This window comes from Oryctolagus cuniculus, chromosome 11, assembly GCF_964237555.1.
Source record: "Oryctolagus cuniculus chromosome 11, mOryCun1.1, whole genome shotgun sequence".
Lineage (NCBI taxonomy): Eukaryota > Metazoa > Chordata > Mammalia > Lagomorpha > Leporidae > Oryctolagus > Oryctolagus cuniculus.
The window spans coordinates 52,180,600-52,207,766 of NC_091442.1; the positions used below are offsets into that span (position 1 = coordinate 52,180,600).

At 42.7% G+C, this 27,167-nt stretch overlaps 1 protein-coding gene and 1 non-coding gene across 3 annotated transcripts in view; both read right to left on the reverse strand.

The window, feature by feature from the left end:
- Window positions 1-1,881: 1,881 nt before the first annotated feature.
- Window positions 1,882-27,167, reverse strand: part of CCNT1 (cyclin T1) — a 32,918-nt gene continuing 7,632 nt past the window's right edge. The window contains exons 3-9 of one of the 2 annotated variants that reach the window (XM_002711000.5): window positions 22,669-22,797; window positions 18,901-18,961; window positions 17,060-17,122; window positions 13,708-13,753; window positions 12,183-12,346; window positions 11,944-12,014; window positions 1,882-7,838 (exon numbers count right to left, since the gene is read on the reverse strand). In XM_002711000.5, the coding sequence (XP_002711046.1) occupies window positions 6,438-7,838; window positions 11,944-12,014; window positions 12,183-12,346; window positions 13,708-13,753; window positions 17,060-17,122; window positions 18,901-18,961; window positions 22,669-22,797 (1,935 nt within the window). In that variant the 3' untranslated portion in view covers window positions 1,882-6,437. The remainder of the gene's footprint in view (window positions 7,839-11,943; window positions 12,015-12,182; window positions 12,347-13,707; window positions 13,754-17,059; window positions 17,123-18,900; window positions 18,962-22,668; window positions 22,798-27,167) is intronic. The other variant, XM_017341826.3, reaches the window with a different exon arrangement.
- LOC127491282 (U6 spliceosomal RNA) lies at window positions 15,480-15,586 on the reverse strand. Its single transcript, XR_007919853.1, has one exon. It is a non-coding gene; the product is annotated as a U6 spliceosomal RNA (small nuclear RNA).

A 27,167-nucleotide genomic window follows, 5' to 3' on the forward strand; every position in this document is an offset into this window, starting at 1 on the left:
ACTCTTTAAAATACATCCTTTTTTTTAAAAAAAAAAAAAAATCAGTTTCGAGACAAGGAATGATTAAAACCAAATTGAGGAGTTGTGGTGAAATTGGATGGTGCTGTTTCCAGAGAGCAAGGCAGTCCTAGAAGGTGGCCTTTTCCTGAAATTCACACAACAAAGATTGTATTGAGCACCTAAGTGCCAGGCACTAGGGATACAGGGAAAACAACAAAACTTTTTTTAATCCTGCACTCTTGAACATTCTAGAACAGCTTAGGATTCTGAATACAAGTATCAATAGCGGTAATGATCTATATACAGAACAAACACTCCACACCTCAGAACGGGTTCAAAGATGTTTGTTACATACCCCCTTATAACTCAACCCTAGCTGGAGGCAGAAAATTCAGGAACCAGAATCTGCAACAGGGGCGAGTGGTGGGCTTTAAGCTGCTGCTTGGGATGCCAGCATCCAGTATCAGAGTGCCTGGGATTAACCCCTGCTTCCACTTCTGATCAAAATTCCTACCAAATGTGCCTGAGGGACAGCAGATGATGGCTGAGGTCCCTGGGTTCCTGCCACCTGCAATTTGCCCTGGCCCAGCCCTGGCAGTTGTCAGCATTGGGGCAGTGAACCTGTGGATGCAAAATCTCTCTCTCTGTGTCACTTTGACTTTCAAATATGTATTTTTTTTTAAATCCGCAAATATCCGGCCAGTGCTGTGGCATAGCAGGTTAATAAGCCTCTGCCTACAGAGCCAGTGGCCCATATGGGATCCCTGCTAACTGTCTGGGAAAGCAGAAGAGGATGGCCCAAGTCCTTGGGCCCCGGCACCCACGTGGGTGACCTGGAAGAAGCTCCACGGCCCTGGCTTCAGATCAGCCCAGCACCAGCTGTGGCTGCCATTCGGGAAGTGAACCAGCTGGTGGAAGACCTCTCTGCCTCTGCCTCTGCCTCTCTCAACTCTTTCAAATAAATTAATAAAGACTTTTCAGTATCAACTTTTTTCCTTTTAAACCCTTTAGACTACAACTATTGGTAATTTTATATAGTTTGGAGTACTTTTCATTAGAATTCTTTCCCTTTAAGCTCATAATCTTTTTTTTTTTTCTTTTGACGGGCAGAGTGAACAGTGAGAGAGAAAGGTCTTCCTTTGCCATTGGTTCACCCTCCAATGGCAGCTGCGGCCAGCACACCGCGCTGATCCGATGGCAGGAGCCAGGTACTTCTCCTGGTCTCCCATGGGGTTCAGGGCCCAAGCACTTGGGCCATCCTCCACTGCACTCCCGGGCCACAGCAGAGAGCTGGCCTGGAAGAGGGGCAACCGGGACAGAATCCGGCGCCCCAACCGGGACTAGAACCCGGTGTGCCGGCGCCACAAGGCGGAGGATTAGCCTAGTGAGCCGCGGCGCCGGCCTAAGCTCATAATCTTTAAGACTTGTTTTTTTGTTTTCCTATTCTAGGAAAAGAATGGGTATTCACTATCAGTTCTTCCAGGAACCATCAAGAAATTCTTTCTTCTAAAATGTTATTTTCTTCTGAATACATTGCTATACCTAACATTCCACGTTTTTCAAAGAGCTAGATATACAATTATGAATTATGTTGATCATGCTGCTATGTAGGCAGTGCCTGTTGTCAACTCTTGGAGCTATTGTATTTTTGTTGTTTATAAGTCACTCTTTCAAAGTATTCTCGCAACAATATAGAACGAGGGCTCTCCCCCACAAAACAACTACTAGGGTCACTGTGATGACCAAATCTTAGGTCTTTCCAATATACTCAAATTCCCACAGGATCTTGCACACTGACAACCTAGCACTAACACAAGTGAGAGAAAACTGTTATCAATAAAATGGCAGTTAAAGGCTCAGGACATATAAACAACAATCAGATAAGTGTTTTATCAGTAATATTTATTGATGGGATGGATAAATACAGAGAGAAACATACTTGACAGCAAGATATCAAACTGATAGCCAGACTATAAAATGTATACAATATCCTTTTTAAAATTTTTTTAAATTTTTAATTTTTTTTTTTACAAAGAGCCCTTATTATTACAATGGTCACTTACGTCCTATCATTCACTTAACAGCAGTAGAGATCCCAGGGGTAGCATCCAGAATTGAGGTGCCCCAAGGAGGACAGAGGCAACAGCACATAATTTGCTGACAAAGGACTCTTAAGAGCTATACAAAGAAAACACAAAATCTCACCACAAAATTGTACCTGAGTGACGTAGATTGGTAAAGTGTTTTACTTTTTGTTTTTGTTTTTTTCCTTTTTGCTCTTTGGTCTGATAAGAAAATGGACAGGTTCAGGTATATGAAGTAGGACTGGGGAAAAGGTCAGTTTCAAGTTAGAAATCTCGGTTAACACTAAGTTAGGCTGTTGTATTCTTTTCTTTGGGTACTTCAGCCAACTAGCACTTTCACTTTGTAACCAATTCATTATGATCAACGACTAATCAGTTCTAGTTACTCAGCTTTCAACCGAAGAGTTCTTGATGGAGACATACTTGCTCTGGCTTCAATTCGCATGCTGTCAAGCATCCCTCTCCACGCTTCCACGTGGCAACACAAAACCCGAGTCTTTCTCTTCTTTCCATTCAATCATGAATACACACTCATAAAGGAGAAGAGTAGACACTGCTTTTTTAATGAACATTCTTTTTCTTTCCCTCCCTTTTCCAATGCCAAGTTCATAGTTAAAAATTTAGACATTAAAATGGAGCGCTCCCACTTAAAAAATAATTCTTTGCAGATTACTCTGTAAGGAAGGATTACAGTACTGTGATGATTTCAAACTCAACGTTCACAGATAAAAAGGTAAAATAAAACTTGACTGTGAGGCAACATGAACATTTCCTAAACCATCAGAAACAAACACTCAGTTAAAAGCCGGGTGTTAGCAAGCAACACAGGAAATCTGGAGAGACATTAAAGTCACTGAAAGATTAGTGGGACTGCAGAAGGCTATTTGTCACCATCTGATGGCTTGCGCAGACTAAGCTCTCCCAAACCCAAGAGAATACTCGTATTCAAACTTCTATATGTCCTAGATACTCCCTTTTCCTAGTATTAGTATCAAAGTAACTCATCAATAGAAAATTTAAAAAAAGATTAATCAGTTCCCAAAGTAAAGGAAACACAGATATATTTGAAGTTCAACTATACTGGGATAGATATGGCCTCCCTAAATGCCTTTGTCCACAAGTAAGGTTTGAGAAGGATCCATTTTCAATATGAGGAATTAGGTAGCAGAGGCTTAAAGAAACCCAGCAGCGATATTACCATGATTTTATTTCTACAATTTAGCCCATTGCTGTTTGCAACTGGAGATTGAAATTTTTTTTCTATCAACACTGGTGAAGCCAATTATACAGAACTATATAGGATACACTAAATAAAACACTTAAGATGATTTTTTATGTGAAAAGGAAGGATCTGAAATATGGAAACACATTGATTCATGAGTGGAAACACTAGACTACCACCTAAGAATTTTCTAAACCCAAGAAGCATAACTGATAACGTCAGAAGATGAAATTGGCTTTCGATTCATGCTTCACTAGAGTTCAGCTAACAGCAACACAGATATCTGATTAAAAGCCCTAAGGACAATCCACAGGTATTTGTTTTTTCCAACATGAGAGTCAAACGAAGTATTAGGAATGAGATTTACAGAACTTGAGGCTCTAGGCCTGTTTATCATCACTTTCTTAACAGGCTCAAAGAAGAAACAAAAAGCCATGTTTAGTAGACTAACTTTGGCTAAATAAATCCCATTCTCACCATATGAAGGTGGGAAGGTAGGGAAGACACAGAGCTTAGAAACCACACAACCCTTAGAAACCTTATTAAGTTTATGGAATGTGGATGATATGCACGCTAATTGACATGCACATATGCTAACCCAAAGATAATGCAGCAGCTTCATGGAGAGTCCACAAGGAGTTTCAAAACATGTAAATCTACAGACAGACATTGTTGGTTATGTCAAGATAGTACCAGTAGGCATTAAAACACAAATGTCACAAAACAGACCTATTTCAGCAATGATCTATTTAGTGCAAAGGCCAAACAAAGCATTAGACCTGAATAAGCACTTTTTTTCTAGTTCATTTCTGACAAAGGTCTAAGAAAATTAACTACAGTCCTGTCAAGGAGTACTACTGTGAGACCAAGGAGTATGCTGATGGATATGTGCCTCTGTGGGGAGGGAGTGCACGTGATTAGGAAATATGTGACATTTGATGAGAATAATTAAAACACAACCAAATCAGCAACTATCAATTCCACAAAGATACACATGTAAACTAAACGTCGCATTCCCTTTCAGGAGATCGGGAAGGAAAGCGCATTCCACCTAAAGAAAGCTAAAGGAAAGCCTAAAATTTCGCAAACACAACCACACAGTTACCAGTTTACCTGGCACAACACAGAGAACATCAAGAAAGAGGAAATTATCATCTATTAAAGTGAAATGACACTCCAAGTATTACTGTTTACAGTCAGCAGAGAGCTCCTTATCTTACACAGCAATAGCAGGCAAGTACAGAGATGCAGGACGCTAATCCACCTTCCTACAAACTGCTTCCCACATTAGGCCAGCGTATCATCGATCCCTCTTGCCTCCGTTTCTTCCCCCAGCCTGATCCTAGAGCAGCAGTGCATGCATAACTTCCATCTGCCCCATAACTTCCAATGAAAATAATTTAGTTTCTCCCTACAAACTATTTGGCACACAGGAAGCTGCATTAAAAATGATAAATTCAAACAGTACCACCTTTTTCACCACAAGAAGAAATCTCACGAAGACCAAAGAATATGCCATCAAATTATCTGTAGGTAGGTGGCGCTTTCAGTTAGACAGCTTGGTCTCGAATTCTTTCTAGCCAAGATTTCCTTCATGATCAAAACTGTTCACTCCTAGTATCTGGTGTTAACGGAGTTCTCGTAACAGCACTCCTGGCCTGTTTAAGAAAAACTGTTAGAAATATCCTTACAAGCCTGTCTAGAATCTACAGCCACCACAAACTATACCTAACAGCGACCTGTTAGCAAAGTTCACTCATTCTCATGGCACCAGTACTCTTAAATAATTCACAAGCTCCAACCTCTGAAGTCATATTGGCTACAAAACATTAGGATGAAGCTGTTTCCCTTCAGATACACAAATAAAAAGCAAGTCTTACATTCATAATGCATTTTAAGATGTAACACTCTAAAAATTCTGAATCACAATTTCATTGCTTTTAATATCCTCTGGCTCTACAGCTTCTCCCAGAACTACTCTCATATATGGTCTGGGCTTTCACTTGAGGGATATATATCGCACATCTCCTTCCTTCCGGAGACCCTGCAACTGTTCTTACCTGAACCTTTCCCAAAGCCCTATCTGAAAAAAAGACACACCCAATTCTATAGGGCAGAAGCTGGCCCTGCTTGCCCAACCTTCCTCAACCCTATTTTTTGTTCTGCATCAAAATGAAAAATGGGGTGAAAACAAAGTTTTCAGTATGTAGCTAACAGTCAAGCCACCGGCTGCACTTACGGAAAATAGAAATAAGAGGAATACTGCTCAATTGCAACATAAAGGAAGAAACAGCCTGTCAGATAAAGGCATCATCTTTCCTTTAGGATCCCAAGGCCAGCCCTGTTCTCTCTAGTAGTAGACTGTTGGTAAGTGAAAAGTGGTAAGGGAAAGGGAGGGAAAGATCAAACATGATTTTCAGACACACACACTTAAAACACACACATACTCACACTTGCAGACGTACTTAAAGGTTTCAACACTTCAAATGGCCTGAGCCTATTTCAGAACTCTTAGCCAAAAGCCTACCCTCCCACCCACCCTGAACACATTCCCACCCTCCAATCCCACCCCGCAAGAGTTACTGCTATGTATCTCTTACACACAGCAAAATCTCAATCCCCTCCCCAATTATATAAAAAAACTAAAGATAACTTACTTTCTTTAAATTATTTAAAAGTCTTTTAAAAGATTTTGATGTTTAAATACTCCCTCTCTTCTGATATATTAAACACCAAAAGGATCCACAATTGCTTGATAAAACAAACTTTCCATATTTCAGTTCTGGCAAGAAGAGGGAAGATATCAACTCCAATCAACCTAATCAGGAAGTGGAGAGGCCAAGAATGGAGAAAGTGTTCTTAATCCTTCACAGCTTGAACACATTCCCACCCCTCTTATACCAGTAAAAACTAGAATGAAATAGTGAAAACGTAGGAGGCAGCACATATAATAACCAAGGCCACCCACCACCTTCCCACCTACTTCTCAATATCAATTTATTCCCTAGTCAAAGAAGGCTGACATATTTCATAAGGGAAGTAATTTTCTTAGTCCAGAATCAGTAGTAGAGAAAAAAAAAAAAAAAAAAAGCATGTTTTTGAAACAAGTTTTTTTCCTCCTTTTTCCTTCTTTACTTAGGAAGCGGTGGAAGTGGTGGAGGAGGTTCCGATGGCAGAGGTGGTGGCCGGGGTTTGTCTGTATTGCCAGCTCTGGAGGATATTCCACTAGCTCGTGGATTCAGATATTCACCATAAGAATGCACAAATTCAAATGGGGGTTGCGCAGGCTGAACACCCTGGGCACTAAGCAGGGAGTTAAGCATATTCACAGTATCTTGATAGTCTATTGTCTGAGCTGTATTGTGTCCATTGGCCCCAGTAGGGCCTTTATCCAGTTTCATATGAGGAACTCGAGTTTTACAGCTGGGCTGTGAGAAGGGAAGGCCACTTGTGTCTGAGCTATGCCCAGGCAGTTGGGCCATCGCAGGAAGAGGAGGGAAGGAGAAATTTATGGAAGATGATTTAGTACTCTTGGCAACCTTGGCTGGATGATCAAACACTGCCCCCGTCTCTTCAGAAGGGCCTCTTTTACGACTAGAACTAGAAGAGGAAAAAGAACTAGACAAGCTATAGGTTTTATGTGGTAAGGTGCTTGACTGGCTACTGTGTTTTGGGTCACCTGGACGTTTGTTCCCAGTACCAGCTGGAAGCTGTGAGTGAGAGTGCTTATGAGAGTGGTGATTGTGATGATGGTGATGATTAGATGGGTGAGTCTTGTGCTTTTCTTTGTGCTCTCGGCTTTTTGTAATGCTGTCCTCTACAGAATTGTGCTTATCAGTGGCAGCATGGACTTTAATGCGCATTTTAATCTCCTCTGGTTTCGAAGAGGCAGCTTTATCTCCACTTGCCACTGGTAGTCTCATTTTGAGAGCTGTTTTGTCAGCCTTTTCCAGAAAAGACCGCTCAGGGTTCTCTAAGCCTTCCACAGGCATCTTCAGAATGACTGAAGAATGGCTATCATGGTGAGACAACAGATTCTGGGCAGCAAACGCATACTGTGACTTCACGTTGGCCTCCATGTTCTCCAGTTGCCTCTTCTGAGCTGCCAACTCTTCTGCATGCTTGGCACGGTATTCCTTCAGCGACACTTTAGCTGATGGCACATTCTTACTACTTTGTTTCTGGGAAATGAATGTATTTGAACTGTCCTGTTGCAAGGAATGATCAACTCCTATAAGTGCTACATTGTCACTAGTCCGATGACCCTGAGCAGGTTCTAGTTTAAAAGGAGGTTGGGAGGACAGCCAACGCTCGCCCTGCAACATCTCCACGCTGGTTAAGTTGCTAGATGACTCTTCAGATACCGGAAGGGAAGGCACTACACTTGTGGTAGAAGACGCTGACATACTCATTAAACCTGCAATAGTTGTATCTGAAGAGCTTTGGGAAATCATGTTTAGAATTGTCTGCTCTGAAGTGTTTTCATCTGCTCCTCGGTCATCTGCTTTTGTTTTATTGGCAGCTTGGCATGCCTACAATGAAGCAAACAACATCTTTTCAATCCAGATAATTTAGTAAACAGAAAAACACCGAAATGAGTAGATTTTACTTGCAACACCACCAAAGTTCTGGAATTACCCATATGAGAGCCAATGAATCACTGCCATCAGAAGATTTTAAAACCTTCAGTCAAGAGCCACAGCAAGGGACCAGCACTGCCTGCGGTGCCAGCATCCCATATGAGTGCCAATTCATGTCCTGCTGCTCCTCTTCCTATCCAGATCTCTACCATGGCCTGGGAAAGCAGAAGATGGCCCAAGTGCTTGGGTCTTTGGACCCACATGGGAGACCCAGAAGCAGCTCCTGGCTCTTGGCTTTGGATCAGCCCACTCCGGCTGTTGCAGCCATTTGGGAAGGGAACCAGTAGATGGAAGACATTTCTCTCTCCCTCTCCCTCTCTCTAAATCTACTCTCCAACTAATAAATAAAACTTAAAAAAAAGTCACAGCAATCTATAACAATGTTACAGAACAACAAAAATCAATCAACAATCTGTGGGGCAGGCATTTGGCACCTTGGGAAGCAGCAGATTATGGCCCAAATACTTCAGCCCCTGCCACTCATTTGTTTGAGACTTGGACAGAGCTCCACTCTCCTGGATTCAGCCCAGACCAGCCCTGACTGCTGTTGTCATTTGGGGAGTGACAGAAGATGTGTGTGTGTGTGTGTATGTGTGTTGTGTCGCTGTACCATTCAAATAAATAAATCCAGAGTACCTGGGTTCAAGTCTCAGCTATGCTTCCAATTCTGGCTTATTGCTAGTGTGCACCTTGGGAAATATCAACTAATGGCTCAAGTACATGAATTCCTATCACCAGTGGAGGGCACCTGACTTGCAATCCAGGGTCCTGGCTTCAACCTGATCCAGCCCTGGGTGTTGAGGCATTTGGGATGTGAATCAGCAGATAGCAGACCTCTTAGTCTCTTTCAAAAAAATCTAACCAATAAAAATTTAAAATACTTTAAAAAGGGGGAAAAAAGCTGGTATTATCTAGAAATCACTCATGAATGTCTATGACTTTTTTTTTTTTTTTTTAAGATTTATTTATTTGAAAAAGAGAGAGGAGAGATCTGGGGCTGGTGCTATGGCGCAGCGGGTTCAAGTCCCAGCCTACAGCACTGGCATCCCATGTGGGCACCAGTTCGAGTCCCAGCTGCTCCTCTTCCAGTCCAGCTCTCTGCTATGGCCTGGGAAAGCAGTGGAAGATGGCCTAAGTTCTTGGGTCCTTGCATCCACATGAGAGACCTGGAGGAAGCTCCTGTCTCCTGGCTTTGTATCAGCTCAGCTCTGGCCATTGCAGTTATTTGGGAAGTGAACCAGCAGACTGGAAGACCTCTCTCTCTCTCTCATATAAATAAAATAAATCTTAAAAAGACAGAGAGAGAGAGAGATTTTCCATCTGCTGATTCACTCCCTAAATGGCCATAACGACTGGGGCTGGCCCAGGCAGAAGCCAGGAGCTTCTTCCAGGTCTCCCAACATGGGTGCAGGGACCCAAGGACCTGAGACATCTTCCACTGCTTTCTCAGGCCATTGACAGGGAGCGAGATCAGAAGCAGATTTGAAGCACAGCCAGGACTTGAACCAGTGCCCATATCCAATGCCAGCACTGCAGGTGGCAACTTAACCAGCTAAGCCATAGCACTGGCCCTCTATGGCTCTCCCCCACCCCCAATTTAATGTTTCCTTGGTCTAAATAGCACAACAGGCAGAGCTGAGCCAATCCGAAGCCAGGAGCCAAGAGCTTCTTCTGGGTCTCCCACATGGGTGCAGGAGCCCAAGAACTTGGGCCATCTTCCACTGCTTTCCCAGGCACATTAGCAAGGAGTTGGATCAGAAGTGGAGCAGCAGGGACTTGAACTGGCACCTACATGGGTTGCCAGCACTGCAGGCCAGGGTTTTAACTCACTGCACCACAATACCGCTGTACTTGGTCCACCAACAAATTCAAGCCTGCTTCTAAGAAAACTCATTTTCTGTAACTCACTGAACTGAGAAGAATGAAATTAACTTACTGCCCTGAATATATGAGATATGAGGGAAATATTTTTCATTGTTTATTATTCTTTTATTTGAGAAGCAGAAAGAGGAAAAGAGACAGTAAGAGAGTTTCCACCCACTGGTTCACTTCCCAAATACCCTCAATGGCTGGGATGGGGTGGGGTGGGGCCAGGCCAAGTTGGGAGGCAGGAAAACCATCTAAACAGGAGCAAAAAGCTGGAGTCAGAAGCTGAGTATCAAATGATGTGTGACAAGACATTTTAACTATAAGGCTGGGTGCCTACTTCCTAAAATTTTCTTTTTACATAAATTGCAATTTAAAATTGTACCTCAGGAGCTGGCATTATTGTGGTGTAACAGATTAAACTCCACCTGCAGTGCCAGCATCCCATATGGACACTAGTCCCAGCTGATCCATTTCCAATCCAGCTCCCTGATAATGCACTGAGAAAGCAGCAGACAATGGCCCAAGTCCTTGGGCCCCTGCACCCGCGTCAAAGAACAGGAAGAAGCTCCTGGCTCCTGGCTTTGGTCTGGCCAACCCCATCCAGTGCAGCCATTTGGAGAGTGAACCAGCAGACAGAAGATCTCTCTATATATCTCTCTCATTCTCTCTATAACTCTACCTTTCAAATAAATAGATCTTTTTAAAAAGTTAAAAGTTAAAATTGAACCTCAAAGTCTTATTTATGAATAATGAGATCATTCTTTTTTATTTTTTCCACTGTCAGATAGATTTTCAAGATACCCTAGGTCCATATCAGAATACTTGAGGTTGAATACCTGGCTCTAGCTCCTGACTGCAACTTCCAGCCATTGCAGATCCCAGAGGGCAGCAGCAATGGCTCAAGTTACTGGGTTCCTGCCGCTCACATGGGAGATCTAGTTCCCAGCTTCTGGCTTTGGCCTCAGGCCACCCTCAAACAAAATTGTTACAAGCATTTGGGGAGTGAACAGATGGGAGTTTACTCTCTATCTTTGTCTCTGTCTTTTTGCCTCTCAAAAGTAAAAAAAAAAAATTAAAAAATTCTAAAAATCATTTTAAAAGTAGGTAATGGCAGGAGCCGGTGCTGTGGCACAGCAGGTAAAGCTGCTGTCTGCAGTGTCGACATCCCATATGGGCACCAGTACAAGTCCCAGCTGCTCCACTTCCGATCCAGCTCTCTGCTATGGCCTGGGAAAGCAGCAGAAGACGGCTCAAGTAGTTGGGCCCCTGCATCTGTACAGGAGACCCAGAAGAACCTCCTGCCTCCTGGCTTTGATCAACATAGCTCCAGCTGTTGTGGCCATTTGGGGAGTAAACCAAGAGTTGGAAGAACTCTCTCTCACTCTGCCTGTCATTCAAATAAACATTTTTTTTTTTTAAATAGGTAATGTCAGGGCCAGCACTGTGGCATAGTGGGTAAAGCTGCTACCTGCAATGCCAGCATCTCACATGGGGGCTGGTTAGAGTCCCCACCACTCCATTTCAGATCCAACCCCCCTGTTAATACACCTTGGAAACCAGTGGGAGATGGGCCCAAGTTCTTCAGCCCTGAACCCACTCTGAGACCCAGAAGAATCTCCTGGCTCCTGGCTTTAGATTGACTCAGCTCTGGCTATTGTGGCCTCTTGGAGAGCGAACCAGCAGATGGAAGACCTCTGTCACTTCCTCCCTCTCTAAATTCTGCCTTTCAAATAAATAAATCTTTAAACAAATTAAAAAAAAAAAGGTAATGTCAAAGTCCAGTGTTAACATAATTCTATAACTTGATTCTACCAGAAGCCAATAAATGCTCTTCAAGGAAGCCATGGTGCTTTTTACAAGTGTTTCCACACAGAAAATATGCCATGAACATTGCTGAAGAAATGACCATATAACAGGAGTTCCATAATGCAAAGCAGATCCCACTATTGCCCACAGCCACCAACCTCGGGGCCAGTGTCCAGGCTGAGGAGTTCAAGTCATGATTACTGCGCAACCATTAAAGGGGAGATTCCAAACATAAAGTACACATCCAATTCTGCTGTATTTTCACTGGTGCAGTCAAAAGAAACTGGTTTTGTCCCACAAGCTGACTAGAATAATTTCTTACCCTCCAATTCCGAATACGTTTGAGCCTGCTGGGAGTTTTCTCCAGAATCTGTAGAAATTCGTGTGTCAGTTCTATGAATACAGAACAGAACATTCAAGAAAGACTCAGAGACACAGATAATAAAACAAGAATAACCTCAACTACCTCACTCTTTTCATGTAAATCAAGCCATCTTTGGCCAGATATGCGAAGGCAAAAAGTACATGTTTTTCAAGGTCCCTTACTCTTCTAAAACTTACCATCTAAAAGTTCCAGGGTCACAGTGGCGTCAACATACTCCCACCAGTGCTTCCCATCAGTTGAGACTGGGATCTCCCAGTTGGACCACTTGCAAGCCAGGTGAATGCAGACACAGGCCACCACAGGAGGTGTGTACTGCAGGCTAAATGTGGTCAAATGCAGGCTGACATTGGAGGGAAGGAAAAAGAGAGTGTCATGAGCTCTCATTTTTCAACCCAAAGCTAAAACTCTCCACTATTTAAAAAAAAAAAAAAAAAAAAACTAAAGAAACCCACAGAAGGGCAAGAATTATCCAATTATCAGTGCACTGAACTAGCATTCAATGTAATGATTTTTAATTAACCCTCTCCTCAGGTAACATTCCTAAATGTTTTGACTACACATTACTCAATCCATACATTGAGCAGGTACCCCCAAAAGGCTAGATTTTTAGAAACACTGATTTCTAAGGGTGGGCATTTGGTGCAGCAGTTAACTTACTGTTTGGAACACACAGATTCCATATTCGAGTGCCTGATTTTGAGTCCTGGCTACATCACTTCCAGATCAGCTTCCTACTAATGCACACCCTGTGAGGCAGTATGTGGTAACTCAAGTACTTGTGTCCCTGCCACCGATGTGGAAGACCCAGATTGACCTCTGGGCTACTGGCTTCAGCCTGGCCCTGCCCTGATTATTGTAAGCATTTGAAGAGTAAACCATATCTTTTGAATAAAATGAAAAATAAACAAAAATCTAAAACAAAAACATGGATTTCTGGTTTCTAAGCCCAGAAGTCAATGTTTAGCATGTATTTTCCTAAGGAAAAGCTTCTAACAAGGTAAACTATAAGCTTTTTGGTTTGCATAATCCATAAATCAAATACAAAAGGAAATGCCATAAAAGTTATCCTTCTCATCAATCACAGTTCTGTTCTATTTAAAATAATGAGCATTATGGGGTCGGCAATGTGCGTAGCAGATAAAGCCACCACCTGTGACACCGGTATCCCATATGGGCACTGGTTCAAGTCCTGGATGTTCCACTTCCAATCCAGCTCCCTATTAATATACCTGGGAAAGCAGTGAAAGATGGCACAATCCTTGTGACCCTGCACCCATGTGGGAGAACCTCCTGGATTCAGTCTGTCCAGCCCTGGCCATTGTGACCATCTGGGAAATAAGCCAGCAACGGAAGATATCTCTCTCTCTTTCTCTCTGTTAACTCTGCTTTCAAATAAATAAATCTTTAAAAATAAATAAATAAATAAATAATGACCACTCACTCACTCAAGTGTGGATTCATGGTATATTTCAAAAGTTTCAGGTTATCAAACTGAGCTTGTTAGCCCTGACAGTTACTGTGAATATCTTTAGTTACCATAAAAAACACAGGAAATCAGAGATGAGAATAAGCAAGGCGCTTGGTAATACAAGTTATATACCAATAATTTATTTGGGTTCTATAAATCCCTCAAAAGGTGACCATTCCAACCCAAGTAAAAACCAATTCCAAAAATAGAAGAGAAAAAATTAAAATTTAAACCTGTTAGTTGCCATGAAGTAAGACGTCTGTGCTAAGTCCTTGCTTGCTGAAAAAAAATAAATAAGGGGATTGAGGAAAGAGAAAATATTAGTTTCATTCATTCTCAACAAATATTTGCAAGGTACTATGAATACAGGGGTAAATGAGGCAGATGAAGATCCCTAACCACCTGATGTTTACACTCCACCAAAGGACACAGATTAATTTTTGATTTTTTTATTTTAATATTAATTATGCTACTTCCAGACCTAGGGACTCAAGCTTTACTCCATACCCAACGTCTCAAGGGTACTTATTTAAAATTCAATTCCTGAGTCTGCTCCCTAGAATTAGGTTCAACTAAGTGTGGAGAAGAATGTGAGCAATTTGAACTAACAGCCCAGAGATTCAGATGCAAGAGTTCACTGTGAAGCACCAAGGTAAAGGATGAACTAAGATGATCTGAAGGCAAGATAGAATCCAGAAGATCCTTATATTTGGGAAAAGTGACTTTTTCTGACAAAATAAAAGTCTTAAACTGAGTAGCCTGTTAGTTAATCCCCAAATCATAAATATTAATTGCTCTGGATGATAAAGCAAATTTTTATCTTCCTTAGAAAATAAGTCTTTTCAGTATTAATATATACCCATCTTTGGACCGGCGCCGTGGCTCACTTGGCTAATCCTCTGCCTGCAGTGCCAGCACCCCGGGTTCTAGTCCCAATTGCTCCTCTTCCAATCCAGCTCTCTGCTGTGGCCCGGGAGGGCAGTGGAGGATGGCCCAAGTGCTTGGGTCCTGCACCCGCATGGGAGACCAAGAGGAAGTACCCAACTTCTGGCTTTGTAGCGACGGCCATAGCGGCCATTAGGGGAGTGAACCAACAAAAAGAATTGTCTCTCTCTCTCTCTCACTGTCTTAACTCTGCCTGGCAAAAAAAATAAATAATAATATATATAAATACACACACACACACACACACACCCATCTTTGTTTAACCCTACCCAGCTGAATGTAAACATCTTAATACTTTCAAATTAAGAATTTGGGAGCACAGTGGTATCCAGATTTTTTTTTTTTTTTTATTTAATAAAAGTAAATTTAGGAGCTGGTGCTGTGGCATAGCAGGTAAAGTTGCTACCTGCGGTGCTGGCATCCCATATGGGCACCAGTTCGAGTCCCAGCTGCTCCACTTCCAATCCAGCTCTCTGCTATGGCCTAGGAAAGCAGTGGAAGATGGCCCAAGTCCTTGGGCCCCTGCACCCACGTGGGAGACCCAGAAGAAGCTCCAGGCTCCTGGCTTTAGATCAGTTTAACTCTGGCCATTGTGTCCATCTGGGGAGTGAACCAGAGGATGGAAGACCTCTCTCTCTCTCTCCCTCCCTCCCTCTCTGTACCTCTGCCTCTTTGTAACTCTACCTTTCAAATAAAATAAATAAATCTCTAAATCTCTTTAAAAAAAAAAAAAAAAAAGACTGCAGGCTTAAAAAAAAAGAAAATTTATTAAAAGTGCAGAAAACACTCTTGTTGGGCAGCTTAAGGAACAATAACAATGTGTCAAAGTGGCCAAATATATCTGCTGGCTCCATCACAAATGGCCTGACATACCAGGTGAACATGTTCTAATACCAAATACTGAAGTCATTAGGGTTTCAGAATCTCGAATGGTGACGGCCACCAGTCTTTGGGCGGAACATCCTCTGGAGACAGCCTCTTGTGCTGAACAGAAACCAATGCCACCTGAGTTGCACTCTGCACTCAGTACTCAAGCCTCATAAAGGTCGGGGCGCCATGCAAAAATATGGAATGCTTCACGACTTTGCCTGTCATCCTTCTGCAGAGGCAATGCTAATCTCCTCTGTATCATTCCAATTTTATTATACGTGCTGCCAAAGCAAGCACCAGATATTCTTTATTTATTATTATTATTATTTTTTTGACAGAGTTAGACAGTGAGAGAGAGAAAAGAGAGACAGAGAGAAAGCTCTTCCTTCTGTTGGTTCAGCCCCAAATGGCCACTACAGCCGGCGTGCTGCACCAATCTGAAACCAGGAGCCAGGTGCTTCCTCCTAGTCTCCCATGCGGGTACAGGGCCCAAGCACTTGGGCCATCCTCCACTGCCTTCCCGGGCCACAGCAGAGAGCTGGACTGGAAGAGGAGCAACCGGGACAGAATCCGGTGCCCCAACCAGGACTAGAACCCGGGGTGCTGGCGCCGCAGGCGGAGGATTAGCCTAGTAAGCTGCGGTGCCGGCACACCAGATATTCTTGATACAACTATTTAAACTAAAGAAAAGAACTGGGTTTCATTCAGTTTTAACTGTTATTATTAAGTCAGAATGAGAAAAGTCCTTCCAAGGAAATGTCAATCACGGAAATAAATTACCATAAACTCCCTACAATCTTCTAGATAGGCTTTGATCAATCCTGGATTTAAAATATGTTCACCCACTCCCAAGACTTCCTTAAAACTGCCATGACAGCACTTAAGACAACACTTTGGATTGCCTGCATCACACATTAAACTGCCTGGGATCAAGTTCTGGCTCCACTTCCAATTGTAGCTTCCTACTAATGTGTACCCTGGAAGGTAGCAAATGATGGTTCAAGTACTGAGTTCCTATCCACCCATAAGGGAGATCAAGATTTTGAGTTCTGGACTCCAACTATGGCCTGCCCTAGCCCAGGTTGTTGCATGCATTTGGGGAATGAACCACTGGATGGAAGATTTTTCTCAGTCTTGGTCTCTTTTTCTGCCTTTCAAATAAAATGAAACTAAAAAGTAAATAAAATTGCTGCTATATACTTGTGATTTGGTGACTTCTCAAAATATGCCCCCAGTTTAACTCTCCTTACCTGGAAAACATCTAAAAACATTAACTATGAGAACCCAATAGAAAAACTTCAATTCAGAACTACAGATTTTAAGCCAAACAGGCCTTCTAACTTTTGACCAAATAGCTGTGTTGCGGGATTTCCCATAACAAATCAAAGCCTCTAAACTGTAAAACAATTTCTTAAAGATTTATTTATTTGCAAGGCAGAGAGAGAGAGAGAGAGGCAGAGAGAGAGAAAGCAAGTGAGCGAGCAATCTTCCATCCACTGGTTCACTCCCCCAAATCTCTGCAACAGCCACAATTGGGCCAGTCTGAAGACAGGGGCAAGAACTCCATCCAGGTCTCCCACATGAGTGGCAGGAACCCAAGCACTGGGACCATCATCTTCTGCCTCACAGGCACATTAGCCAGAAGCTGGATAAAAGCAGAGGGAGGACTTGATTCCACACACCCTGACCCAGGATGTGGGAACCCACTGCGCCACAATGCCCAACACTGCACAGCAATCTAGACAGTCATCTCCGGCTGGGATTCCTTACCTCGAACAAGCTGAGTGCACTTGACCACATGTGTATGTGGGTGATCTATCGTTAGTTCAAAGCCTTCAAGAGAAAAAGAAACTGGTCAAAAAATGCTAAAGATACCGAGAGGATTTAAACTTCTGTTTATACTTTAGTGCTCATTCATTTCCCTCTCCCTCAACCACTGAGAGGCTAAGAGGCACTGTCTTCTCTCAGACCTATTGATTATCTCCAAAGTTGCTGATGCTTAGAACAGAGCCTGCAAGTACACAGGACCAATGAGTAAACGAAAACCTCCTTTTCTAGGGACAACAGAACACAATACAAAACTGGAATAAGTTGCTCAATAATGACCACCTCCCAAACCTTAATCTTGAAAAAGTTTTCAAGCCTTTCTTCTCTTAGCTGTTTTGTTCATCATCATCTCACATAGGTACCACTTACCATATCCAACCCCAAATGGTCTTTACCATAACTTGGCAAAATCAGTGTGCTATAAAAGTTATTTTTAAGTTTCTCTTTGAATATATAACTAAAATTTCCAAGAAAACATATTCTATTGTAAAATTTACATGATGTTAATTATTCTAATTCTGTGAATTAGATCTTACTGGTTCACACATTAAAACGTTAATAAAAATTTATTCCACCAGAGTATCATTGTCTTCCGAAGTATGATTACCTTGAAGAGGAATGAAGTTAACTAGCAAGAATTAACCTCAAAGATAAAAGAACATCATCAGAGTTGCTCATCCAATCCCTACTGCCTGAATTCCTACACTTCTACTCTACAGTTTTAAAAAACTGGCCCACATTGTGGCATAGTGGTGAGTCCTCACTACTCTGCTTCAATCTAGCTCCCTCTAATGGCCTGGGAAAAGCAGCAGGAGAGGGTCCAAGTGTTTGGGCCTCTGCCAGCTATATTGGAGACTCAGATGAAGTTACTGGCTTTGACTTCAGCCTGGCCCGGTCTTGGCTGTTGTGACCTTCTGGAGAAGGAACCAGCGGATGGAAGATATCCTTGCTCCCCACCGCCACCACTGCCCTGTCTCTCCCCCTTTCTCTGTAATTCTTTGAAATAAATAAATCTTTAAAAACTGGCTACCAATTTTAATAATAAATACTGTTCTCCAAACACAATGACAAGCAGACCATAACAATCCACAGAACTAAAAAGGTTCTGGAGACAGTTCTTGACAGTATTTATTTGGTTAAAGATTGGCAAACCTGGGGCTGGCATCATGGAGTAGTAGCTTAAGCCTCAACCTGCAGCACCAGCATTCTATATGGGTGCCACATATGGGTGCTGGTTCACATCCTGGCTGCTCCTTTTCCAATTTAGCTCTCTGCTAGTGGCCTTGGAAAGCAGTGGAGGATGGCCTAAGTCCTTCTGCCCCTGCACCCACAGGGGAGACCTGGAAGAAACTCAAGGCTCCTGGCTTCAGATAAGCCTAGCTCCAGCCATGGAGGCCATTTGGAGAGTGAAGCAGTAGATGGAAGTCCTCTCTACTCTGTCTCTCCCTCTCTCTCTCTGTAACTCTGCCTCTCACATAAATAAATAAATCTATTTTTAAAAAGTTTACCAATCTTAAAAAGCATACCATGAACCCTAGAATACGGAGAAAAAAAACCCACTAATTTATGCTTTTTCAAAGATCAACTGTGCCTATATTCTCTCTATGATACACACCAGGGTTAAAACTCTAAGCTCTACAACCTCTAAAACCCAGACACAGATGGATATTTTGCAAAAACCTTTCCAAAGGATTTTCTTCCTGTTTCCATCCGACAAACCTAAAAATCAGATGATTTAATTATGTGCATAGTTTTTGAGGTGTGTTGAAGGAAAATATACATACCTAAAGTTTGCAAAATTATGCTTTCTAAAATCACCAGATCTTGAACTTGTTGTAAGTAAGCCTAAAGATGAGAAGACAGAGAAATTATTTCCTGAAAAGCATAATATACAAAATCTAAACAATTCTAACAAGCTCTCCCAGAAAAAAATAAATAAATAAAAAGCAGGGATAAAATTAGAAGTTATAAGGTAGACGAGGAACTGGTGTGCAATCCTTATCTCCATGCCCATTCAACACATTTTCCTTTAAAAAAAAAAAAAAAAAGTGAAGCAATACATTGAGAAATAATTGTGTAGTGATAGAAAAAGCCCCAGAGATTTTGTTCATTGCCTTCTTACAGTACAGTAATATTTTAGTCAAATGTTTGATTCTCACTGAATAATTGGAGCAAAGCTAAATTTCTAAAAGTTAATACAAGAGTTCAAAGGATAAACAAAAAAAAAAATTGAGATTATTCCAGTCAAAAAAATTCAGATTTATCCTACATGGGCTAGTGAACACTTTATTTATTTATTTATTTATTTTTTTTTTTTGACAGGCAGAGTGGACAGTAAGAGAGAGAGACAGAGGGAAAGGACTTCCTTTTCCATTGGTTCACCCACCAATGGCCGCTGTAGCCAGCGCGCTGCAGCTGGCACACGGCACTGATCCGAAGCCAGGAGCCAGGTGCTTCTCCTGGTCTCCCATGGGGTGCAGGGCCCAAGCACTTGGGCCATCCTCCACTGCACTCCCAGGCCACAGCAGAGAGCTGGACTGGAAGAGGAGCAACCGGGACAGAATCCGGCGCTCCGACCGGGACTAGAACCCGGGGTGCCGGTGCCGCAGGCAGAGGATTAGCCTATTGAGCCACAGCGCCGGCCTAAATTACACACTAGATTTTAAAGACAGTTAAAAAAATAGAGAATACCTCAAGAAGTTTTTTGGTTTTAAGATTTTTTTTTTTTATTTGACAGGGTAGAGTTAAGTTATAGACAGTGAGAGAGAGACAGAGAGAAAGGTCTTCCTTCCATTGGTTCATTCCCCAAATGGCCTCAACGGCCAGAGCTAAGCCAATCCAAAGCCAGGAGCCAGATGCCTCCTCCTGGTCTCTCATGCAGGTGCAGGGGCCCAAGTACTTGGGCCATCCTCCACTGCCTTCCCGGGCCACAGCAGAGAGCTGGGCTGGAAGAGGAGCAACCGGGACTAGAACCCGGCACCCATATGGGATGCCGGCGCCATAGGCAGAGTTAGATTAACCTAGTGCACCACAGCGCCAGCCCCCTCAAGAACTCTTTAATATTGATTACATGTATGCTAAAATGGTAATGTTTTATATATACTGGGTTAAATAATTAAAATTAATTTCTACCTTTCAATGAGGATTTTTAATAAAATTAGATGAAAAGTTAATTCTTTTAAAATGCATATGCAGCTAGTATGGGCCCTGTGCTGTAGTGGGTTAAGTCACTGCTTAACCCACATCAACTGCATCTCACTATGGGAGAGCCTGGTTTGGGTCTGGCTGACTTTGTGCTTCTAATCCAACTTCCTGTTAATGAACCTGGGAGGCATCAGATAACTTGGAATTTTGGTTCCTTCCATGCATATGGGGGATCCAGATGGAGCTTCTGGTTCCTGGCTTTAGCCTGGCAAAACCTTAACTGCTGCAGGTATCTGGGGTATGAACCAGTGGATGGAAGACAATTGTGTCTTTATCTTCCTCTTTCTGTTGCTCTGCCTTTTAAATAAATAAACAAATCTCTTTTTTAAAGAATTATTTTTTTATATGATCCAGCATTCCAATATTCTAATATGGGATTTGGGCACCATAAGTGGCACCTTAATACACTATGCCATAATGCTGGCCCTCTTTTTTTTAAATCACACATTCCATATTGGTGCCAGTTTGAGTCCCAGTTGTTCTACCTGTGAACCAGTTCCCTGCTAATAAGCATGGAATAGCAGGGGAGGAAGGCCCAAGTGCTTGAGCCCTTGCATCCACATGGGAGACCCGGAGGAAGCTCCTGGCTTCAGTCTGGCCTTGTTCTGGCCGATAGGATCATAGGGGAATGAACCAGCAGATGGAAGATTTGTCTCTCCCTCTCTCTATAACTCTGCCTTTCAAATAAAATAAATAAATCCTTTAAAAAAAAAAAAAAAGGGCAGTGGGGGAGAAGAAGTAAACAAAAAATTATGTGAACATGCATAAAATAAAGATCTCAAAGAAAATATATCAAACTGTGATAAGTAATATCCTCTTGGAAGGAGATGAGTTTGTTGGTTTTTTTGTTTGTTTTTGTTTTAAGATTTATTTTATTTGAAAGGCACAGTTACAGACAGACAGAGGGAGAGAAAGACAGCAAGGTCTTCCATCTGCTGGTTCACTCCCCAGATGGACACAATGGCCAGGATGGAGCCAAGCTGAAGTCAGGAGCCATGAGCTTCCTCTGGGTCTCCTGCACGGTTGTAGGGGCCCAAGCACTTGGGCCCTCCTCCGCTGCTTTCCCAGGCACATTAGCAGGGACCTGGATTGGAAGTAGAGCAGCCAGGACTGGAATAGGCCTTCATATGGGATGCAGCCGCTGAAGGCAGTAGCTTAACCTGCTGCGCCACAATGCTTGGCCCAGAGATAAGCTATAAGTAAACTGTTTCTTAACTGTATTCCTTCAAACTAAGCTCACAGAATTTTTATAATTGCTTAGAAAAATTTTTAAAACTAGTAACAAGATTCACCTAAGGATTCATAACAAAAATCTGTAAGAACATTCTTCTTACAGTGATGAAAAGCCACAAATGACCTATACTTAATAGAGAATGGCAAAATATATCAACAGAGAGATACATTCCTACATATATGATGAAATACTATCTAGAAATTTTTAAAAAGTAAAGCAGACCCAACTGCTCCACTTTCTATCCAGCTCCCTGCTAATGTGCCTGAGAAAGCAGAAGATGGCCCAAGTCATTGGGCCACTGCACCCATGAGGGAGACCCAGAGGAAGCTTCTAGCTCCTGGCTTCAGACCAGCCCAATTCCAGCCATTGCAGCCATTTATAGAGTAAACCAGCAGATGGTTGATTTCTTTCTGTCTCTCTCTCTTTCTACAACTCTGAATTTCAAATAAAATAAACCTTTTAAAAATATAATAAAAAATTGAAAAATAAAAAAGAATAGCATGGAGTATTGTAAAAAAAAAAAAAAAAAATACAGAGTCAGCACTACAGTGAAGATTAAGCCTCCATCTGCAGTGCCAGCATCCCATATGGGCACCAGTTCAAGAACTCGGCTGCTCCACTTCCAATCCTGTTTCCTGTTAGTGTGCCTGGGAGAGCAGCAAAAGATGGCCCAAGTACATGGGCCCCCTGCACCCATGTGGGAGACCCAGAAGCCACCTCCTGGCTTCTGGCTTCAGCCTGGCCCAGCCCTGGCCATTACAGCCATTTGGGGACTGAACTAGGAGATGGAAGATTTCAATCTGTCCTCTCTCTGCACAAATAAATAAGTAAATAAAATCTTAAAAAAAATACATGCACATGTACCTATTCATAGAAAAGCTGGAAATAATAGTGGTTCTCATATATCTGTGCTTCAGCAGTCTAAAATATATCTATTTTTCTGCATTTTCTAATTTTACTACAATGAATACAATGAACTTGTATGATTCTTTTTTGTTAATAAAAAGACAAACACTAAAGTTTAAGTTCCAATTCAAATTTCAGTAAATTAAAGTTGCAAAATTTAGTTACAATCAAAATAAATAAAGAACAGATGTGTAATTGAATTTCCTACCTCACTTCTGGTATCAGGAAGTGACTCCTGTGGACGGAGACAAGTATGTGCCACCTTGATGACATGTTCCAATTTTTTTGGCTGTTCTTCTACTTTAGCTGCCAGAAACAAGGCTGCTGGAGCCACAGACTGCATAAAATGAGAAAAGAAATTATAATCATTATTTATTTATTTCTAGATCAAAGTACAACAAAAGAGGAGCTAAGTCTAAAATCAAGTTCTTTGCTTGGGTCATTGTCTTCCTCCTACTTATAAGATCTTCAACTCTCCTATGGATTAATCCATATCCACCTGCAAACACCAATCCTCCAACAAACTTCTAATAAAAGTTATGCATGGGAGAAGCTACTGATAGAAGCAGACTATATATATATATATATATATTTTTTTTTTTTTTTTCTTTTTGACAGGCAAAGCAGAGTGGACAGTGAAAGAGAGAGAGACAGAGAGAAAGGTCTTCCTTTGCCGTTGGTTCACCCTCCAATGGCTGCTGCAGCTGGTGCGAGACCGGCGCACCGCGCTGATCCAAAGGCAGGAGCCAGGTGCTTCTCCTGGTCTCCCGTGCAGGTGCAGGGCCCAAGCACTTGGGCCATCCTCTACTGCCTTCCCGGGCCACAGCAGAGAGCTGACCTGGAAGAGGGGCAACCGGGACAGAATCCGGCGCCCCAACCAGGACTAGAACCCAGGGTGCTGGCGCCACAGGTGGAGGATTAGCCTATTGAGCCGCGGCGCCAGCCAGAAGATTGTATTCTACTTAAAGTAAGTTTCCTGGGGCCAGTGTTGTTGTGTAGCAGGTAAAGATGCTGCCTGAGATGCTGGCATTCCAAATGGGAGCCGGTTCATGTCCCGGCTACTCCACTTCTAACCCAGCTCCCTCCTAATGGCCTGGGAAAATCAGCACAAGACGGCCCAAGTCTTTAGGTCCTTGCCACCAACATGTGAGACACAGACGCAGCTCCTGGCTCTGGCCTGGCCCAGCGCTGGCTATTGCAGACATCTGGGGAGTGAATCAGTGGATGGATTATCTCTCTCTCTCTTTCTCTCTCCCTAACTCTTTCAAATCAGTAACTAAATCATTTTTTTAAATCTTTAAAAAATTAGTTTCCTTATAAATTTGCATCAAATCACTATATTTTTTAAAGAAATAAATTGAAATGTCCAGAATAGGTAAATCCAGAGATTAAGTTAGTGGGTGCGGAAAGAGAGCAAATAGGAGTGAATGTTAAAGGTAAGGTGTTTCTACAGTAATATCAATCTCTTGGGATTAAGACAGTGATGATGGCCGCACAATTTTATAAATGTACTAAAATCAATGAACTGTATACATAAAACAATGAATTTTCCTATATGCAAATCATCCCAGTTATTTTTATAAGTATACATAAAATATTTTTTAAAAGAATACCAGGCATAGTGTTAAACTCACAAGATGATTTATAGAAGGCATGTGGAGGAAAAATTTCAAGCCAATTCAGACCTAAATTACATTAGAACAACATAACATAGATATGGCCTGATGATCTAGAAAAATCTCAGGAAACAGAACTTTTCTTGAATCTCAAGAAAACGTCAATGAATCAAAGATAGCAATGGGGGGCCAAGGTATGGCGCAGAAGGTTAAGCCTCCGCCTGCAGTGCTGGCATTCCACATGGATGCTGGTTCAAGTCTCTACTGCTCTACTTCTATTAAAAAAAAAAAAAAAAAAGATTTATTTATTTGAAAGTCAGAGTTACACAGAGAGAAGGAATGGCAGAGAGAGCGAGGTCTTCCAACCGCTGGTTCACTCCCCAATTGGCCACAATGACTGGAGCCACAAGGAACCAAAGCCAGTAGCCAGGAGCTTCCTCCGGGTCTTCCCATGGCCTGGGAAAGCAGTAGAAGATGGCCCAAATGCTTGGCCCCTGCACCCACGTGGGAGACCTGGAAGAAGCTCCTGACTCCTGGCTTTGGCCTGGCCCAGCACCAGCTGTTTAGGCCATTTGGCAAGTGAACCAGCAGACAGAGGACCTCTCTCTCTGTCTCTCCCTCTCTCTTCTGTAACTCTGCCTCCCCAGTGAGTAAAAAAAAAAAAAAAAATGACAGCAAGAGCTAGATCCTAAGAGCCAAAGGAATGGAATAATTTAATATCTATTTTATTTACTGACAAGAGCTGCCATTCTAATACTTATTTGTAGCTCCACTGTTACCTATGTTATTTTTCTATAATATATTTTCTTTTTTTTTTTTTTTTTAATTTTTTTTGACAGGCAGAGTTAGACAATGAGAGAGAGAGAGACAGAGAGAGAAAGGTCTTCCTTTTTCCGTTGGTTCACCCCCAAAGTGGCCATTACGGCCAGCACGTTGCGGCCGGCGCGCTGCGCTGATCCGAAGCCAGGAGCCAGGTGTTTCTTCCTGGTCTCCCATGCGGGTGCAGGGCCCAAGCACTTGGGACATCCTCCACTTCACTCCCGGGCCACAACAGAGAGCTGGACTAGAAGAGGAGCAACCAGGACAGAATCCAGTGCCCCAACTGGGACTAGAACCCAGGATGCCAGCGCCACAGGTGGAGGATTAGCCTACTGAGCCACGGCGCCAGCCTCTATAATATATTTTCTCCAGATAATAAATAACAATTCTTTTCCTTCACACTGGTTTCACCTGTATATGGAGCTGAGTGTGTATGCATTCCCCAGACTTCAGCATAAACAAAGCAGGGTGAGGGGGAAATGGCCTGAATAAAGGTTAGGGATTTGGGAACGAAGGCTATTTTTTTTTTGAACACTGCACTGAACAGTTAAATGAACTAGATAACAGCATATGGAGCACTAAAGATTTTAGAACAGATGTAGAATTTAATACCTGGTGCTGTGGTGTAGTGGGTAAAACCGCCACCTGCAGTGCCAGCATCCCATATGGGCACCAGTTCTCCACTTCCAATCCAGCTCTATGCTATGGCCTGGGCAAGCAGTAGAAGATGACCCAAGTGCTTGGTCCCCTGCACCCATGCAGGAGACCAAGAAGAAGCTCCTGGCTTTGCAGCAATTTGGGGAGTGAACCAGTGGATGGAAGACCTTTCTTTGTCTCTCCCTCTCTTTTGTCTGTAACTCTACCTCTCAAATACACAAATAAAATTTTTAAAAATAAAACTTTTTTTTTTTTTTTTTTTTTTTTTTACAGGTAGAGTGGACAGTGAGAGAGAGAGACAGAGAGAAAGGTCTTCCTTTGCCGTTGGTTCACCCTCCAATGGCCGCCGCGGCCAGCGCGCTGCGGCCGGCGCACCGCGCTGATCCGATGGCAGGAGCCAGGAGCCAGGTGCTTTTCCTGGTCTCCCATGGGGTGCAGGGCCCAAGCACCTGGGCCATCCTCCACTGCACTCCCTGGCCACAGCAGAGGGCTGGCCTGGAAGAGGGGCAACCGGGACAGAATCCGGCGCCCCAACCGGGACTAGAACCCGGTGTGCCGGCGCCGCTAGGCGGAGGATTAGCCTATTGAGCCGCGGCGCCGGCCAAAAATAAAACTTTTTAAAAATAAAATAAAGAAGCACTTGGGGGACTTTCAAACCTACTCCCTCCAGAGTCTGATTTATTTCAAAAAACAAAAAAATTCAGGCCCTGTGTTTTGGAATATAAAAAAATACAATATGGGGGCCAGTGCTCTGGTGTAGCGGGAAAAGTCCCGCCTGCAGTGCCAGCATCCCATGAGCGCCGGCTCAGTCCTGGCTGCTCCACTTCCAATCCAGCTCTCCTCTATGGCCTGGAAAAGCAACAGCAGATGGCCCAAGTGCTTGGGCCCCTGCAACCACATGGGAAACCTGGGAAAAGCTCCTGGCTCCTGATCAGCTCAGCTCTGGCCTTTGTGGCCATTTGAGGAGTAAACCAGCAGACAGAAGACCTCTCTCTCTCTGCCTTTCAAATAAACAATCTTTTTTCAAAAAAAAAAAAAAAAAATACAATATGAACACATACACACATCCCAATAGTAGTATAGCATTATTTATATTTCCCCCAATTCAATTAATGAGGTTAAATTTCTTCTCAAACAAGACTAAATGCAACTCATAATATAAATGAAAAAAAAAATGTGAGGGGCATGTGTTTGGCACAGCAGGTAAGCGATGGTTGGGACACTCATATCCCATACCCAAGAAAGGGTTAGTCCATGTTCTGCTTCCAATTCCAACTTCAAGCTAATGCACTCCTTGAGAGGCAGCAGGTGATGGTTTTTCCAGCCACATGGGAGACCAGACTGAGTCCCATGCTCCTGGCTTCAACCTGGTCCAGGCCCTGGCTACTGCACACATTTGGGGAGTAAACCAGCAGATGGGAGATTTCTTTCTCTGCTTTACAAATAAATAAATTTTAAATTAGTTATCTGTTTATTTGAAAGTCAGAATTAGAGAGAGAGAAATCTTCCTCTGCTGGTTCAGTTGAAGGCTCTTCCAGTTCTTCTGGGTCTCCTACATGGGCAGGAGGGGCCCAAGCACTTGAACAATCTTTTGCTGCTTTCAGGCCATTAGCAG